The sequence below is a fragment of the Erythrolamprus reginae genome, chromosome 1, assembly GCF_031021105.1.
Source record: "Erythrolamprus reginae isolate rEryReg1 chromosome 1, rEryReg1.hap1, whole genome shotgun sequence".
Taxonomy (NCBI): Eukaryota; Metazoa; Chordata; class Lepidosauria; order Squamata; family Dipsadidae; genus Erythrolamprus; species Erythrolamprus reginae.
The window spans coordinates 128,171,962-128,189,872 of record NC_091950.1 but is presented as its reverse complement, the minus strand read 5'-3'; the positions used below and the strand labels follow the sequence as shown (position 1 = coordinate 128,189,872).

The window sequence follows — 17,911 nt, the reverse complement described above, 5'->3', positions numbered from 1 at the left end:
ATGGCAGCATGATGTCCAGCCTTTTCAAAAACATCAAATAAATATTCTTATAAACATGTTTTAATTTGTTGGATTATGTTGACAGTGGCAGCCCCAATCTTACTTTGATTGTCACAGGAAAAGTTAGGCAATGTTTTATTTACATTTATTACATTTATTACATTTATTTACATTTATTTACATTCGTGCTACTGCACGAATCCCATGACTGATAAGGTCCCACAGAGTTGGCCTTCTCCGGGTCCCGTCGACTAAACAATGTTGTTTGGCGGGCCCCAGGGGAAGAGCCTTCTCTGTGGCAGCCCCGGCCCTCTGGAACCAACTCCCCCTGGAGACTAGAACTGCCCCCACCCTTCCTGTCTTTCGTAAACTACTCAAGACTCACTTATACCGCCAGGCATGGGGGAGTTGAGATATTCCTTCCCCCTAGGCCATTACAATTTATGCATGGTATGTTTGTGTGTATGTTTGGTTTTATAATAAGGGTTTTTAGTTTTTTTAGTATTGGATTGTTACATGCTGTTTTTATCATTGTTGTTAGCAGCCCCGAGTCTACGGAGAGGGGTGGCATACAATCCAATAAATAAATAAATCGATAATAAATTTATTAAGGGTTGGAACGGATCTTGTAGATTGTCTAGTCCAATTCCCTGCTCTAGCAGGAGAACCTATACCAGTGATTGTGAACTTTTTTCCCCTTGGGTGGTGAATGAGCATGCATGCACGCTATCGCACAGGCGCAAGTGCCCACACCCATAATTCAATGCCTGGGGAGGGTGAAAACAGCTTCCCCCACTCCCTGGAGGCCCTCTGGAGGCTGGAAACAGCCTGTTTCCCAACTTCTAATGGGCCCAGAAGGCTCATGTTTTGCCCTTCCGAGGCTCCAAAGGCTTCCCACCCGGCTGGAACACTTCTGAGTGTGTACAGAAGCATTGCGTATGAACCGGTAATAAAGGGTTTTAGAACCCACTACTGGTTGAAATGCACATATTGTCTGGAAAATAGAAGTTACCTGTCTCTTGCCATTTGCTAATTGATCATCCTTCCCCATTCCCTTGCCCCTTTTCATCACATATTGGGATGTTGTGTCTACTGCAGAAAAAACAATTGTTACCAACCTGCCTTCCATTGAGGACCTGTACACTCAGTGATGGGCTCTTATGGGAACAGTCAGGAACGCAGTTCCGGTAGCAAAATTTGGAGCTCCACCCCAGAGCACCCAGTTTGCACTGAAAGATGTTGAAACAAAATGCATAAGCCACGCCCACAGTGTGGTAGTAAACATTTTGGTAGCCCATCACTGTGTATACTGCACAAGTCAAAAAGAGGGCTGTGAAAATATTTACCCCTCGCATCATTGACATAAACTGTTTCAACTCCTACCCTCAAAACATCGCTACAGAGCACTGCACACCAAAACAACTAGACACAAGAAGTTTTCCCCCCCAAATACCATCACTCTGCTAAACAAATAATCCCCTCAACACTGTCAAGCTATTTACTAAGTCTGCACTACTATTACTACTAGTTTTTTTCTCATTGTTCCTATTACGCATCTCCTCCCACTTATGGCTGTATGGCTATAACTTGTTGCTTAAGATTTTTATTAATATTGATTGTTTCCTGATTGCTTATTTGACCCCTATGACAATCATTAAGTGTTGTACTTCATGATTCTTGATGAACATATCTTTTCTTTTATGTACACTGAGAGCATATGCACCAAAGACAAATTCCTTGTGTGTCCAATCACACTTGGCCAATAAAAAATAAAGAGTTCTATTAGTATAAGTGTATTATGAGGCATTAGCAGCCTCGAATCTAAGGAGAGGGGCGGCATACAAATCTAATAAATTAAAATGAAATGAAATTAGGCATCAGGTGCATCAGCCAGGCTACATCTCTATTGGATCCAATCTGAGTGGGTCACTAGGAGCAGAGATTTTGTCTTCCAGGCTTTCAGATGTATCCTGGAACCCATCCTCTGGGAATGTCTCTCTAGCTCTCTAAATCCAGAGCTGTTTTCAGCTCACCAAATACCTTGAGTCTACTCTTTTGGAGCTGCAAAGATTCAAATGACCACTTGGTGGCAGCAAAGAGATGCAGATAGTCCTTGCTTAAGAACCACAGTTGGAACCAGCACCTCCATTGCTCAGCCACACAGATGTTAAGCAAGACATCACATGACTGTGACTTACGATTTTACTATTGATTTCTCCATTGAATCAACTTGTTGGAAGCAAACAAATAGTGATCACATGATCGCACGTGGGATGCTGTGACAGTCTTAAGTTTGAGGACCAGTCACAAACTTGCAATATAACTTTGAACATTTGTTAACAGGGCAGTTATTATACCTGTACCGAAAACTAACCTTTAGTTGTCATCGGGTGCTTGTCTGGACATGAATGTTATTCCTATTGGCTGAGGAGGCTGTACTACATACATTCAGAATAATTGTGGTTTCTAGACTTCCAGCTTGAAATTCCTTTCATGGTTAGCTTGCTCCATCTGCTGTGTGGAAAGTGGAAACAATGCAACATTAATCAAACCTGTTATTACGGCAATGAATTCCTTCCCCTATCAAATGCTGGTGTAGAATGAATTTTTTCTCCTGGATGTATCTAGTTTATGACGCCTTTGCTTGGAATTTGGATGTTTTGACTATGATCTTGGTAATGGAAAATTAGATGAACACATAGGAAATAATTTTCAATAAACCCTTGCCTGTAGCACAATGCATATGTTGACACAGTTTGCTGAAGGCTTCAATCTACCTGCCAAAGAATTAGAGATTGCTGCTGGCTGCAAAAATGAAGAATATGTTAGTAGTTTTTGAAAAACATAGAACAGTACATAAACAGTACATAAATAGTACATAAATTAATAGGATTGGAAGGGACCTTGGAGGTCTTCTAGTCCAGTGTTTTCCAACCTTGGCAACTTGAAGATATTTGGACTTCAACTCCCAGAATTCCCCAGCCAGCATTCGCTGGCTGGGGAATTCTGGGAGTTGAAGTCCAAATACCTTCAAGTTGCCAAGGTTGGGAAACACTGTTCAAGTCCAACCCCCTGCTCAAGCGGAAGACCCTATACCAGTGATGGTGAACCTTTTTGGGTTCGTGTGCATGTGCCCACACCCATTCTCTCCTCCCACATATGCGTACCCTCTGCGCTGCCCCTGTGCATGCACACAACCCCACCGCCAATGCCCACCCATGTGCTCAGGCCTTGCTGAAGCCTGGGATAGTGAAAAAAAATGGGTGTTTTTTGCAGGGGATCCCAAATAGGTGAGTGCTACCGTAACTGGAATCACCGGTTCCAAATCCTATCGTCAAGTTGGACGATGGCCGAGAGTGGCAAAGGCATATCGACCAACTCAGAATTTATACTTGGTATGCTTGTATGTACGAGTGGTTATTTAAATTCGGGTTTTTTAGATTACAGTATTTTTAATATTAGATTTGTTTATATTGTCTTTTTATATTGTTGTTAGAGGCCCTGAGTCTTCGGAGAGGGGCGGCATACAAATCTAATAAATGAATGAATGAATGAATGAATGAATGAATGAATGAATGAATGAATAAATAAATAAATAAATAAATAAATAATAAATTGCACAATTTGCACACGGCCACTATGGTGTCAGTCCTATGTGCACTTTTCTCCATATTTTTGCTTCGTGTGCATGCACAGAAGCAAAATCTCATGAAGGGATCACACGCGAGAGAGATTTCAGTGATGTTTTGGGTGGAAGCAAAAAAATCACAGAAATCTCGAACGTGTGCATGTCCCCTCTCAAGATTTTGCTTTCTGCGCATGCACAGACGCAAAACCACACTGGGACGGGTGTACATACTATGCACACACTCCAGAGAATTGAATCTGCACATGCAGTGCAACAGTAGCAGCTATAATAGCAATCCACCCCTGGCTTGGAATGCTTTGAAATGAAAGTGTTCACCCCTCACTCCTTCTTATGGGTGGAAAGAGCTGGAAAATCTTCTTAAAAAGACATTTTAAAAAACTTTCTACAAGTAAATATGCCAAGTCATTATTAATGTATCTCCTTAGGCTAAAACTAAACCTGTCTGGCAAGGTGAGATGGACAAGGAAGTTCCCCAAAATGCTTGTTCCAGACAGAATTTGAACCAGCAAGTCCCTCCTTGAGCAGCTTATGAAAACATTAGAGGTTGGTTGAGAAATACACGTTATAATTTGTAATTGATGGGAACTTTAAAAGTTAGGCTGGAAAACAATATTTTCCAATGGGATCTTCTACAGCATTACAATGTTTATGCTGTTCCTTGATGTTGGAAGACTCATGGAAGAGGTTTAATGATGCTTTCTAAGGAGAAAGGACAAAAATATGTTTTAGAGCAGTGGTCCCCAACCTTTTTTCCACCAGGGACCAGTTTCAGCAAGACAATTTTTCTATGGCCCGGTGGGGGCGGAAAGGGGGTTTAGCTTATCGTTCCATTGTCTCTCTCTTCCCCCCTTTTTAATTTTGCGGGGGAGTTGAGGTGACAGAGGGAGGAAGGGTAGGAGGGGGAGGTTTCCTGTCTCTTTCCCCTCCTGTTCACTCGGGACCGCCGTTTGCCTTTCAGCAGTTCCAGAGGACACACACACCCGTTCCGGCTGGGATTGCAGCAAGGAATCCCAGAGCAGGGGGAGGTGCCTCCACCGACACAGTCACCTTCCTTTGCGATCGCTGCCTGCTTGGAGCGCCCACCAGTGCCAGGTCTGGTAATTTTCTTGCAGCAAGGAATTCTTCCAAAAGAAAATTACCAGAGCTGGTGGGGGGGGGGGGGTTTCATGGTCACACACACACCCCTGGCTTTGCTCCCACCCAGGACCCCGGGAATAGGGTGGGGGAGCCTAGCAAAAAAAGAGCTGCACAATGCCAAAGCCTTTTCGTTTGAGCTGCAGGCAGAGCGAGGGCTTTGCAAGGGCTTCGCAAGGAGGAAATAGACCACTTTTGACGAGAGAAGAAAGACAGGAAAGGAAGAAAGCAAGCAAGCAAAGGTTTTCTCAGCCCGAGGCAAATGGCGGTCCCAAGTGAACGTGAGGGGAAAGAGACAGGAAACAGCTTGGCACTCGCCGGCTCCACAGCAGCTGCTGACTCCACGGACCGGTGCAACATGCCTTGCGGCCCGGTACTGGTCTGCGGACCGGCGGTTGGGGACCCCTGTTTTAGAGAACAAATTTTGGAATCAACAGATCTTGCAATCAGCACAAACCATTGCCTTTTGGGCACCTTGTTTCCCAACTCATTAAAAAGTGCTTAAAAATCTTATTTTTCAAAAAAAGCCAAAAACAAGATGGCAACTGCATGCACAGTGTCATCATTGTGACATCACCAGTGGGTCACTATCGGTTTCGGCAAACCAGTCCAAACCGGAAGGAACCCACCCTTGAATGAGGGTGATTCCCTGTTCCTGGCTTTTCCCCCCCCTAATTCACAGAAATCTTCTAGATCACGGGTGTCAAACTGATGGCCCAGGGATTTATTTATTTATTTATTTATTGGATTTGTATGCCGCCCCTCTCCAGAGACTCGGGGCGGCTAACAGCGACAATAAAACAGTGTACAATAGTAATTTGGTATTGATGATTGGATGCCTCATCTCCGGAGAGGGGCGGCATACAAATCAAATCAAATCAAATCAAATCAATGCACTGGCAACGCCCTGCCCAGTTTAACAAAGAGGTTAAAAGTCGCAATACGTCACATGACACCTTGAAAATGCAAGTTTGACATTATTTGTTTATTTATTTATTCATTCATTCATTCATTCATTCATTTATTTATTTGAGTTGAAAGGGACCTTGAAGGTCATCAAGTCCAAGCCGGAAACCCTACACCACACCAGCCAGATGGCAGTCCAATTTCCTTTTGAATGTGTCGAGTGATGGGGCAGGTAGCAACCTCCGCTGGCAGGTAGTTCCACTGGTTGATCGCTCTCACCATCAGAAAGTTCTTCCTTATTTCCAGGTTGAATCTCTCCTTGGTCAGTTTCCATCCGTTGCTCCTGGTCTGGCCCTCTGGTACCCTGGAAAATAGTGTGTGTCCCTCCTCTGTGTGGCAACCCCTCAAATATCTGTAAACATGCTATCATGTCCCCTCTGCCCCTCCTTTTTGCTAAACTATCCATGCCCAGTTCCAGTAGCTTCTTTTTGTATGTCTTGGTTTCCAGTCCCTTTATCATTTTAGTTGCTATTTTCTGTACTTTCTCTAGAGCAGTGATTTTCAACCTTTTTTGAGCCACGGCACATTTTTTACATTTACAAAACCATGGGGCACATTGAGGGGAGGGGGGCGGCTAAAAAAAGTTTGGACAAAAAAAATTCTCTCTTCCTTTCGCTCTATTTCTCTCTCACTCTTTTTTTCTCTCTCCATCCCTTTCTTTCTCTCTTCCTTCTTTCCTCTTTTTTGCTCTTTCTCTCTCCCTCCCTCCCTCCCTCCCTCTATGTCTTTCTCTCTCCCACCTTCCCTCCCTCCCTCTCTTTCTTTCTTTCTCTCTTTTGCTCTCTCTCTTGCTTGCTTTCTTTCTCTCTTGTTCTCTTTCTCTCTCTCTCTTTCTTTCTTTCTCTCTATTGCTTGCTTTCTCTCTTATTTTCTTTCTCTCTCTCTTGCTCTTTCTTTCTTTCTTTCTCTCTTTCTTTCTTTCTCTTGTTTTCTTTCTCTCTCTGAGCTTCGCGGCACACCTGAACATGTCTCGCGGCACACTAGTGTGCCATGGCACACTGGTTGAAAAACACTGCTCCAGAGTTTCAATATCCTTTTTGTAGCGGGGTGACCAAAATTGAATGCAGTACTCTAGGTGTGGTCTGACTGGGGCATTATAGAGTGGTATTAATACCTCCTTAGTCTTGGAGTATATCCCCAAGTTGATGCATCTTAATATTGTGTTGGCTTTTTTAGCTGCCGCTGCACATTGCTGGCTCATATTTAGGTGCTAGACCTTCTTGCAGATATGTCATTGATTTGAATAAGATACAGATAGTCTTTCCATAAATAAAAATAAATAAACATTGCATCTTGATTATACATATTATTTTTATTCTTCTGCTGTATTCATAGATGACAGTTTTAACACGGCCCCTGTTCGGTACAAAGCAGGAAGATGGATTTGCCTTCTTTATTTTCATAATGCTTGGTAAGAAATGTAAACAGTGAAAAGCTCTTTCTGGAACTGAATGTTGCCATTAGCTCATCACTCTTCTGTAAGCCCTTTGTCCATTATAATACGATAGGCAGCTTCTGCATTGTTCTGATTTATTAATCTTGCATTTACTTTTAGATTAGTAATTAAATAGTCATATTTTAGTACTACAACAGCTTATTGGATGCCTTGAGAGAAAATACTGTTGAGCTTTCACGATATAAGTAGCAGTTAATTTACTACGCATTTTCCAGTTGTGGGTTACATTTACATGTGCACTGGCTGCTAATGGGAATCTTCCCTTCACGTGTTTCTCTTTCGATTATTATTATTATTATTATTATTATTATTATTATTATTATTATTATTACTATTATTATGTCAGTACAACACAGCAAACGAGATCACTATGTTGGATTTCGTATTTCATCACCAATCGGGCGCTTCCCAAGCACCTAGGACTGCGTGAGGTAGCGGCGAATTATGTTTGCCGATCCCAGTAAAGCGGACTTTTGCAATTGACAGTTGGAGATTTTGTCAATTCCAATGGTTTTCAAATGTCCGCTGAGATCCTTTGGTACTGTGCCCAGCGTGCCAAGTACCACTGTGACCACTTTCACGGGCTTATGCCAGAGTCGTTGCAGCTCGATTTTTAGATTTTCATATTTCACTAATTTCTCTAGCTGCTTCTCCTCAATCCTGCTGTCTCCTGGGATTGCGATGTCAATGATTCATACTTTCTTTTTCTCCACGATCACAATGTCTGGGGTGTTATGCTTCAGAATTCGGTCAGTCTGAAGTCCCACAGTACAGTCTGAAGTCGGAAGTCCCACAGTAACTTATTATTATTATTATTATTATTATTATTATTATTATTATTATTTATTAGATTTATATGCCGCCCCTCTCCAAGGACTCGGAGCAGCTCACAACATGCAATACAAAACAATGTGTATACAAATCTAACAGTTAAAACAGTAAGCTAAAAATCCCATTATGTTAAAAAACAGTCAGTCTACTCAATCACATCCACACATAACATTTAACTGTCAGAGAAGAAGGGGGCATGGTCTAGCTGCCCTATGCCTGGTGACATAGATAGGTCTCTTTCATCTTTTCTAAATAAAAAAGTGAGGACCTCCCAAAACCCCGCAGCAATTTAAAGGAGGAACGATCCATCCCTCTGTACATAAATTCCATCGAGGACCTGTATACTGCACGAGTCAAAAAGAAGGCGGTGAAAATATTTACAGACCCTTCACATCCTGGGCACAAACTATTTCAACTCCTACCCTCAAAACGATGCTACAGAGCCCTGCACACCAGGACAAGTAGACAAAGAACAAATTTTTCCCCAAATGCCATCTGTCTGCTATTCTCCCCCCCCCCCAATTATTTATATAAGGATTATTTTCTATACCAGTGATGGCAAACCTTTTCAGCACAGAATGCCAAAAAGATAGTGTTGAAACATGGGCGCATGAAAACTTTTTGGGGATGCATTCTGGTAAACCCAAACTTCTGGGTTCTAGCGCGCATGTGTGCCCGACCATCAGCTGGCCAGTGTGCCTGCGAAGGGTAGTTTTGGGGACTGCCGCCTGTGCAAAGGATCGTGCTCTGGAAAAACCAAACCCCTGGGTTGTAACGTGCATGCGCATCTGACAATGCACATGGGTGCACCAAAGGATAACTGATCATCGTGTGTGCATGTTTGCCAGAAACCCAGAAGACTAATAGGCAAGGCTGCACATGCCACTGATATGGCTTCATGTGCCATTTGGGCATGTGTGGCATAGGTTCGCCATCACGGCTCTATACTATTCGTGTTGTCTTGTATTTTCTATTATCCCACTGGAGGCTAAATCAATTTGCCTAAATCAAGGCTGCCAATATACAGTTTATACATGGTATGTTTGTGTGTATGTTTGCTTTTAATAATGGGTTTTTTAGTGTTTTTTAAATTATTATATTTGTTTTTACATTGTTTTTATTATTGCTGTGAGCTGCCCCGAGTCTACAGAGAGGGGCGGCATACAAATCTAATAAATGAATGAATGAATGAATGAATGAATGAATGAATGAATAAATAAATAAATAAATAAATAAATAAAGAAAGTCTATTATTAGTAGTAGTATATGACATATGTATTTCTGGTCAATACGGTAAAATTTTGGGGTCTCCAAAACAGTGGCCCTCAGTTCACTGATGAGGAACTACGGTAAATAAATATATCACGTAATAAGCTTTCTTTCTGAATAAAGTCTTATGCTATCTAACTGCAGTCCATTTATGCTAACTTGGTTCACTGAGAATCCTGGTATCTCCAAGTAAGATATAGACACACCATTACTTTTATTTGTATATTTTTTTTTTCAATCTAAGCAAATATATTAGCAATCTAAACAAATAAAACATTTTAGCAAGTGAGTTTGCTAATCCAGCAAACTCACTTGCTAAATTGCAATAGGCATAAAAATGTAACCCATGCCATGACTCAGCTTTCAATCCAATTCCAGTTTTAAAAAAAAACAACCCAGGACTTTTGCACTTTATGTTAATGAGCAGGTGTTCCTTCTTTCTAGCTAAACATTTATTTTCATTTCATTTCCACACACACCCTCCAGCTTGTGCAGTACCCGGGAATAAAGGAAACTTTTCAGGGTGAACAAAAATTGGAACTGAAAGGGGAACACTTGGCGATGGAAGATAAGAAAATCGTAAATATGACCTCAGCGTGGTGGGTGATTAAAATCACATACTTCCTGACGGCTATGGATCTGACCTGCATGTTTATGCAGTTTGGGATCGTGCCAGTGAGTACAAAGTGTGAATGCTTGCTACCTGTTCAGTTATTGCTTGAAACCATGGCATGTTATAGCTAGAGGTATAACAAGCAGCTAGAGGTATAACAAGCATAGCTAGAGGTATAACAAGCAGGAAGAGGGAGATTGTGATCCCGCTATATAGAAACCATGGCATGTTATAGATAGAGGTATTACAAGCATAGCTAGAGGTATAACCCATGCCCAGTCAACGAAGTGGTGGAAGTGATGTGCCGGTGCCTGGAGGCTGTTGGGGCCTGGATGGGTGTCAACAGACTCAAACTCAACCCGGATAAGACGGAGTGGCTGTGGGTTTTGCCTCCCAAGGACAATTCCATCTGTCCGTCCATTACCCTGGGGGGGGGAATTATTGACCCCCTCAGAGAGGGTCCGCAACTTGGGCGTCCTCCTCGATCCACAGCTCACATTAGAAAACCATCTCTCAGCTGTGGCGAGGGGGGCGTTTGCCCAGGTTCGCCTGGTGCACCAGTTGCGGCCCTATCTGGACCGGGACTCATTGCTCACAGTCACTCATGCCCTCATCACCTTGAGGTTCGACTACTGTAATGCTCTCTACATGGGGCTACCTTTGAAAAGTGTTCGGAAACTTCAGATCGTGCAGAATGCAGCTGTGAGAGCAGTCATGGGCTTACCTAGGTATGCCCATGTTTCACCATCACTCCGCAGTCTGCATTGGCTGCCGATCAGTTTCCGGTCACAATTCAAAGTGTTGGTTATGACCTTTAAAGCCCTTTATGGCATCGGACCAGAATATCTCCGAGACCGCCTCCTGCCGCACGAATCCCAGCGACCGATTAGGTCCCACAGAGTGGGCCTTCTCCGGGTCCCGTCAACTAAACAATGCCGGTTGGCGGGTCCCAGGGGAAGAGCCTTCTCTGTGGCGGCGCCGGCTCTCTGGAACCAACTCCCCCCGGAGATTAGAACTGCCCCTACTCTTCCTGCCTTCCGAAAACTCCTTAAGACTCACCTTTGCCGTCAGGCATGGGGAAACTAAACATCTCCCCTGGGCATGTTAATTATACATGGTATGCTTGTGTGTGTGTTTGCTATTACATGGGGTTTTTCTTAAATCGTTAAATATTTTAATTAATTGGATTGTTGTGACTGTTTTTACTTGTTGTGAGCCGCCCCGAGTCTTCGGAGAGGGGCGGCATACAAGTCAAATAAATAAATAAATAAATAAATAAATAAATAAATAAATAAATAAATAAATAAATAAATAAATAAATAAATAAATAAATAAATAAATAAATAAATAAATAAATAAATAAATAAATAAATAAATAACTAACTAACTAACTAACTAACTAACTAACTAACTAACAAGCAGGAAGAGGGAGATTGTGATCCCGCTATATAGAAACCATGGCATGTTATAGATAGAGGTATTACAAGCATAGCTAGAGGTATAACAAGCAGAAACAGGGAGATTGTGATCCCCTTATATAGAGCGCTGGTGAGACCACATTTGGAATACTGTGTTCAGTTCTGGAGACCTCACCTACAAAAAGATATTGACAAAATTGAACGGGTCCAAAGACAGGCTACAAGAATGGTGGAAGGAGTTCTTTCCAAAGCTTGATATCATAGTCTTTCGAGACTGAAGGATGCCAATGAATGAAGCACTTCCCAGGACCTGGGATAGGCAGATAGTTTGTTATTGTTGTTGTTGCTGTGTTGCACGGGTCAGCCAGATGTGAATTACTGGATTTGGCATTTTTACCCACTTATCAAGTTCTTCCCATGTATCTTGGATAGGCAGATGTTGATGTTTTATGGTACTAGAGTTATTATTGTTAATAATTAATCATTGTTATTATAGTTATTATTAATTGGGAGTTGAATATTATTATTATTATTATTATTATTATTATTATTATTATTATTAATTGGATTTGTATGCCGCCCTTCTCTGTAGACTCGGGGCGGCTAACAACAATGATAAAACCAGCATGTAACAATCCAATACTAAAACAACTAAAAACCCTTATTATAAAACCAAACATACACACAAACATACCAGGCATAAATTGTAAAGGCCTAGGGGGAAGGAATATCTCAGTTCCCCCATGCCTGACGGAAGAGGTGGGTTAGAATAGAATTTTTTAAAATCACATTTTCTGATGAGATTGATTAAAGGCTGTTCAGGCTACTATGGTTTAATTGCTAGTAATGCAGTTATTCATTATGTATATTGATGTTTTTAAAAGGGGTGTTGGATGCAACTTTGAAATCATTTTTCCAAACTTAGAAATGCCCATTTCTATATCATTTCCAGAAGTTGTTTTTGATTCTTTTAGAATAGAATAGAATAGAATAGAATAGAATTCTTTACTGGCCAAGCATGATTGGACACAAAGGAATTTGTCTTTGGTGCATGTGCCCTCAGTATACATAAAAAAAATGTAAAATATTTTCGTCAATAATCATAACACACAACACTTAGTAGTAGTCATAGGATACTAATAAACAATCAAATCATACTAGGACTCCTCAGTGCTAAAAGAGAAAACAATTATTGAGGAAAAGGAACATGAATTAAAGTTATAATCCCTTGCTTATTTTTGATTTATGATGTAAAATGATGCTAAGAGTTTTATAATGTAAATATTTATTTCCACTAAATAGACAAGAGCTTATAACCATATAAAAGAATTTAACAGAATGCAGTGAATCATGTATAAACATAAAGTGAAATCTGAAGTTTAAAGTGGTTCTTAATCAAGATTAAGCAGTATTCAGTTTGTATTTGTGTTTGCTAGCTGAAAACACCATCAAAATAAATTCACTAATTGGAGTGAAGGTAGAAATATCCAATCCTCAATCCCTCCCCACTCTGGGGCCATCCAGAAGTGGAATTTGCCAGTTCTCCAAACTACTCAAAATTTCTGCTACCGGTTCTCCAGAACCTGTCAGAACCTGCTGAATTTCACCCCTGATCAGAAGTCATGATCAACTTCACCTTTTTTTTAACCATTCTTTTCAAAAATGTAATGTCTAACTTTTCTATTTTCTCCTGTTTTAGTATTTGGCAACTAACTTGGGTTTGGATGCAATTGGATTTGGCTACTTGCAAACATTCTTTGGTATTCTTCAGCTTCTGGGTAGCCCCATCTTTGGAAGGTAAAAATAAAGCAGTGATTCTCAAGCTTTCTAATGCCACAATTCTTTAATACAGTTCCTCCTGTTGTGGTGACTCCCAACCATAAGTCTAGCGCCAATTCTCCCAACAGAGCTTTTAGCTGATTGGCAGGAAGGTCAGAGGCACACTCCCACTGTAAAGGCCTGATTGGTCGGATTGTAAAAATATGTTCCAAGGCACCAGAATAGAAGCTTTAGTTTCTAACACCATGGGAAATTTGTCTTTTCCCATGGTCTTAGGCAATCCCTATGAAACAGTCATTCGACCCCCAAAGGGGTCCCGACCCCCAGGTTGAGAACCACTGATTTAGTGTTGTTCTTCCGAGGTCTTATGCAATGGCAGAATTATCCTAAATTAATAATATCACGTTTAACTTAGGAAAATAATTCAGATTTAATATCCATTTCAATTAAACATGCTAGGAAGGTCATAAATGGCAATCATATGACCCTGGGACACTAACAACCATCATAAATACTTTCTAGTGGCCAAGTGCCCAAATTTTGGTCACATAACTGTGGGGAATGCTACAATTGGCTGTAAGAACAAGTATTGACCATAAGTCGCTTTTTTCAATGCTACTGTAACTTTGAGTAGTCACTAAACAAATAATTGCATAGGTAAAGGGCTACCTGTAGGTAGATAGTATGTGTCAGTGGTGAAATCCATTTTTTTTTTTTACTGCCGGTTTTGTGGGCATGGCTTGGTGGGCTTGTTGTGGCTTGGTAGGTGTGGTGGGGAAGGATACTACAAAATCTCCATTCCTATCCCACTGTGGGGCCAGCCAGAGGTGGTACAGTGGTACTTCTACTTAAGAACTTAATTCGTTCCATGACCAGGTTCTTAAGTAGAAAAGTTTCTAAGTAGAAGCAATTTTTCCCATAGGAATCAATGTAAAAGCAAATAATGCATGCAAACCCATTAGGAAAGAAATAAAAGAATTTGGGTGGGAGGAGGAGGAAGAAGAGGAGGAGGACAGTCACTGCCCAGGGCGAAGGGAGCATTTCTTTTCTCTGGGCACTGGCAGAGGTTTATTCCCTCTCCAAGCACCCAGAGAAAGGAAAAGGCTTTGTTCACTCTGGACTGCCAAAGCCTCCTTAAACACCACCGAAAGGCTCCTCTAGCAGCCCAGAAAAGCCCAAGATGGTTGGGATTAAAGGGGGAATGGCAGGAAACTGGCCAGGCCTTTGTGCCACTCTCAAATTTCCTGGGAAATTTTTCCGGGCTCGGATTCTTAAGTAGAAAATGGTTCTTAAGAAGAGGCAAAAAATCTTGAACACCCGGTTCTTATCTAGAAAAGTTCTTAAGTAGAGGCGTTCATAAGTAGAGGTACCACTGTATTTGCCGGTTCTCCGAACTACTCAAAATTTCTGCTACTGGTTCTCCAAACTATTCAAAATTTCTGCTACTGGTTCTCCAAACTATTCAAAATTTCTGCTACTGGTTCTCCAAACTATTCAAAATTTCTGCTACTGATTCTCTGAACTATTCAAAATTTCCGCTACTGATTCTCCAAAACCTGCCAGACACTGCTGGTTTTCACCCTGGTATGTATTCAGATTTTTTCAAGATCCGGTAGATAGGTTCTAATATAATAGGTTCTGCTTTTCTAATTGAGGTTCAGTCTATGTTCTAACTATACTGCATCATTCTTCTTTCAGGTTTGCTGACCGGTTTGGAACCAGAGCTGCCTTGACTCTTTCCTATTTGGCTGGATCTCTGTGTTTCTTGCTCCTCTCTGTATCCTTCAGTGTCCCCCTGCTCTTTCTTTCCAGAGTTCCAGGCATCTTCATTCATGGATTACCAGGTAATGTTACAACATACAGTATACAAATCCAGGAGTCAAATGACTCTAGTTGCCTTGGTTATTAACTGAGCATGAAGCACTTCAGATGTCAACGTGGAAAGATGCTTCATAGTTCAATGAAAGCTTGCAATTTTCTGCTTGTCTTCACAGGTGCACAGATGGTTATAACAGATTTGACAACTCCTGCCAAACGTGCTGATGCTTTAGGGAAGCTTGGACTTTGTTTTGGAACAGGAGTAATTCTTGGATCTTCCCTGGGCGGTATCTTAACCACAAAGTTTGGGTGAGTAGTCTAATGGCCATATGAGTTGTTGTGCTTGGTGGGTAGTCATATTTCAGCTATGAAGCTGGATCATTCTTGACCTATTAAGAAATGCCTTAGTCTGTGCCAAGATGCCAGTAAATAATGTGAAACTGCATGGAAAAAATGTAAAGGAAAAGATTGCTCTAAAGTTCTGCTTGGTAACACCCATCTCAATTTTTTTTGCACTTTTAATCCCCCCCCCCCTTCTGTTTAACTGTGTCTGATTCTCAGAGACTGCCTTGGCAAGTCCCTGCAGTTTTCTTGGCAAGGTTTTCCAGAAGTGGCTTGCCATTGCCTCTTTCTAGGGCTGAGAGACAGTGACTGGCTAGGGTCACCTAGCTGGCTTTGTGAGTAAGCAAACCCCACAGGCTCCCAGTTTCTAGCCTGAGGACTTCACCACTACACCAAACTGGCTCTCTAGAATAGAATAGAGCAGAGCAGAGCAGAGCAGAGCAGAATAGAATAGAATAGAATAGAATTCTTTATTGGCCGAGTTTAATTGGACACACAAGGAAATTGTCTTGGTGCATATGCTCTCAGTGTACATAAAAGAAAATATAGATTTGTCAAGAATCATGTGGTACAACAATTAATGATTGTCACAGGGGTCAAATAAGCAATGAAGAAACAATAAATATTAATAAAAGTCTTATCTCCCTGGATTGTTCTGGTCACACCACAAGGATAGTTGTTCAACCTCCCATCTGTATGCAGATTCATTATTGTCTTGAATGAGTCCGAATACTGTTGTATCATCTGCAAACTTCAGTAGTTTAACAGATGGATCATTTGAGATGCAGTCATAGTCATATTCACATAGTCACATACAGACAGATTTAACCATAATTTCAATTGGGAACATGTGACCATTCTAGACCAAGCAGGCCAAGTACAAAAATGCTGGGGAATATTTAGACGTCTGGAACTTTTTTTGCTTCTGGGCATGCACAGAGTACAGTATAGTACAGTTCTAGGAACCGATAGCAGCGGTAGTGGTTGGAGGCTCTGCCCACCCATCCCGGACCCTTCTGCACATGCACAGAATCCATTTAGAATCCATCACTGGACACCAGTATTGGGTTGGTAGCCACACTGCATTCTGGTAGCAAAAATGGAACTGCATGCACAGCTCTGCATTGCTGCTGTACGCATGCGCCCGCCCCAACAAGGTTTTGTTTGTGCACATGCGCAGGAAACAATATCGTACAAGGGGACGTGGATGCAAGAAAGATTTCAGCAAATTTATGCTTCTGCGCATGCACAGAAGCAAAAAAAAATTGCCAAAATCTCATGCATGAAATATCTGCAAGAAAACAACCACGTTCAGAGAGCATTATTATTATTATTATTATTATTATTATTATTATTAGTAGTAGTAGTAGTAGTAGTAGTAGTAGTAGTAGTTTCTCTCTTTCCAATTGGAGAAGTTCTCTTCCTTCAGAACTCCACTAAGGGAAAGCACCTAACAGCCTTGACTGATTTTGAAAAACCTACATAGGAACATAACCAAGAAACACTGTAACTGAATATCAATTCAATTCAATTTATTAGATTTGTATGCCACCCCTCTCTGAAGACTCGGGGCGGCTCACAACAATAATAAAAACAATATTCCAGGAAAACAAATCTAATATTAAAAAGCACATAAAACCCTATCATATTTAAAAAATACATCTTGACAGAACGCTTTAGTGAAATGGTAAAGGGATGTGTCAATGAAAGCAACACCAGGAGATTTTTTTTTTGCCTTCGCCTTTTTTTAAGCTCCCAAGCGCAATTCTTAGTAGAATATGAGAAGTGCAGGTCCCAGGATCTATTCTTCTGCCAGGATTAGAAATATGATAAGAGATTAATCCCAGTGGGCTTTAAAATGGCAAAGCAATGTTGAACCGCTCAAGTATTCGCCTTTTGTGTGTTAAGTCGTGTGATCAGTGAATTTAAACAAATATCCTGTTTCTACGGCAGCTGATTTTAGAAATTGCTCCAGAGCAATTTCTAGTTTAGAAAAAGGTAAAGAAATCAAAGTCCATGCTAAATATTCAGTCTCCTCCCACCCTGTCCAACAAGGACTATATGTACTCTCCACTCTTGTTCCTTTCCCTTCTTTTTGCCACTAAATATGTTGTTGACTAAAATTGTTTTGTGCAAATATGCATGTATTTAAAATGCAGATTAATCTTCTGATTAGGTGACCAAGTCTTTTTTGCCCGAGGAAAATCTGCTATGTTTTGAGTCAAAAAAAGCCTGTATTTAGCCTACACACACACACACACACTCATATTGTAAACCTGAAAACCAGAAATTCTACTTTTGAAATGGCCAAAAATTGCCACATCAAATAGCAATCACAGAAGGAGGTCAGTACAGCTGTAAATCATTCAAACTGCCTGAAACATAAAATCTAACTCATTTTATAGACAAAGATATGCTCCTGTGTTTTGAGAAATCATTCTCAACAATATCTTCTAAACGGATCGTTCTCAATAGAGTCTTCTAAGTAAAAGGTTAAAAACAGGGGCAATCTGTCTTATTTTATTCTAAGTCTCCCAACGCAAGTTATCATAATAATGTACACATTTGACCACTAGGTGGCACAGTTTCCCTCTCGTTGCTTTTGTCTGTTGCCTTTGATTTCAGTAGTTACACAT

At 41.0% G+C, this 17,911-nt stretch overlaps 1 protein-coding gene across 2 annotated transcripts in view; it reads left to right on the top strand.

Annotated features, from left to right (window-relative positions):
• The first annotated feature begins 9,723 nt into the window (after window positions 1-9,723).
• Window positions 9,724-17,911, top strand: part of SLC22A18 (solute carrier family 22 member 18) — a 96,968-nt gene continuing 88,780 nt past the window's right edge. The window contains exons 1-4 of one of the 2 annotated variants that reach the window (XM_070764659.1): window positions 9,724-9,980; window positions 13,036-13,133; window positions 14,814-14,959; window positions 15,110-15,242. In XM_070764659.1, coding sequence (XP_070620760.1) covers window positions 9,867-9,980; window positions 13,036-13,133; window positions 14,814-14,959; window positions 15,110-15,242 — 491 coding nt within the window. In that variant the 5' untranslated portion in view covers window positions 9,724-9,866. The remainder of the gene's footprint in view (window positions 9,981-13,035; window positions 13,134-14,813; window positions 14,960-15,109; window positions 15,243-17,911) is intronic. The other variant, XM_070764669.1, reaches the window with a different exon arrangement.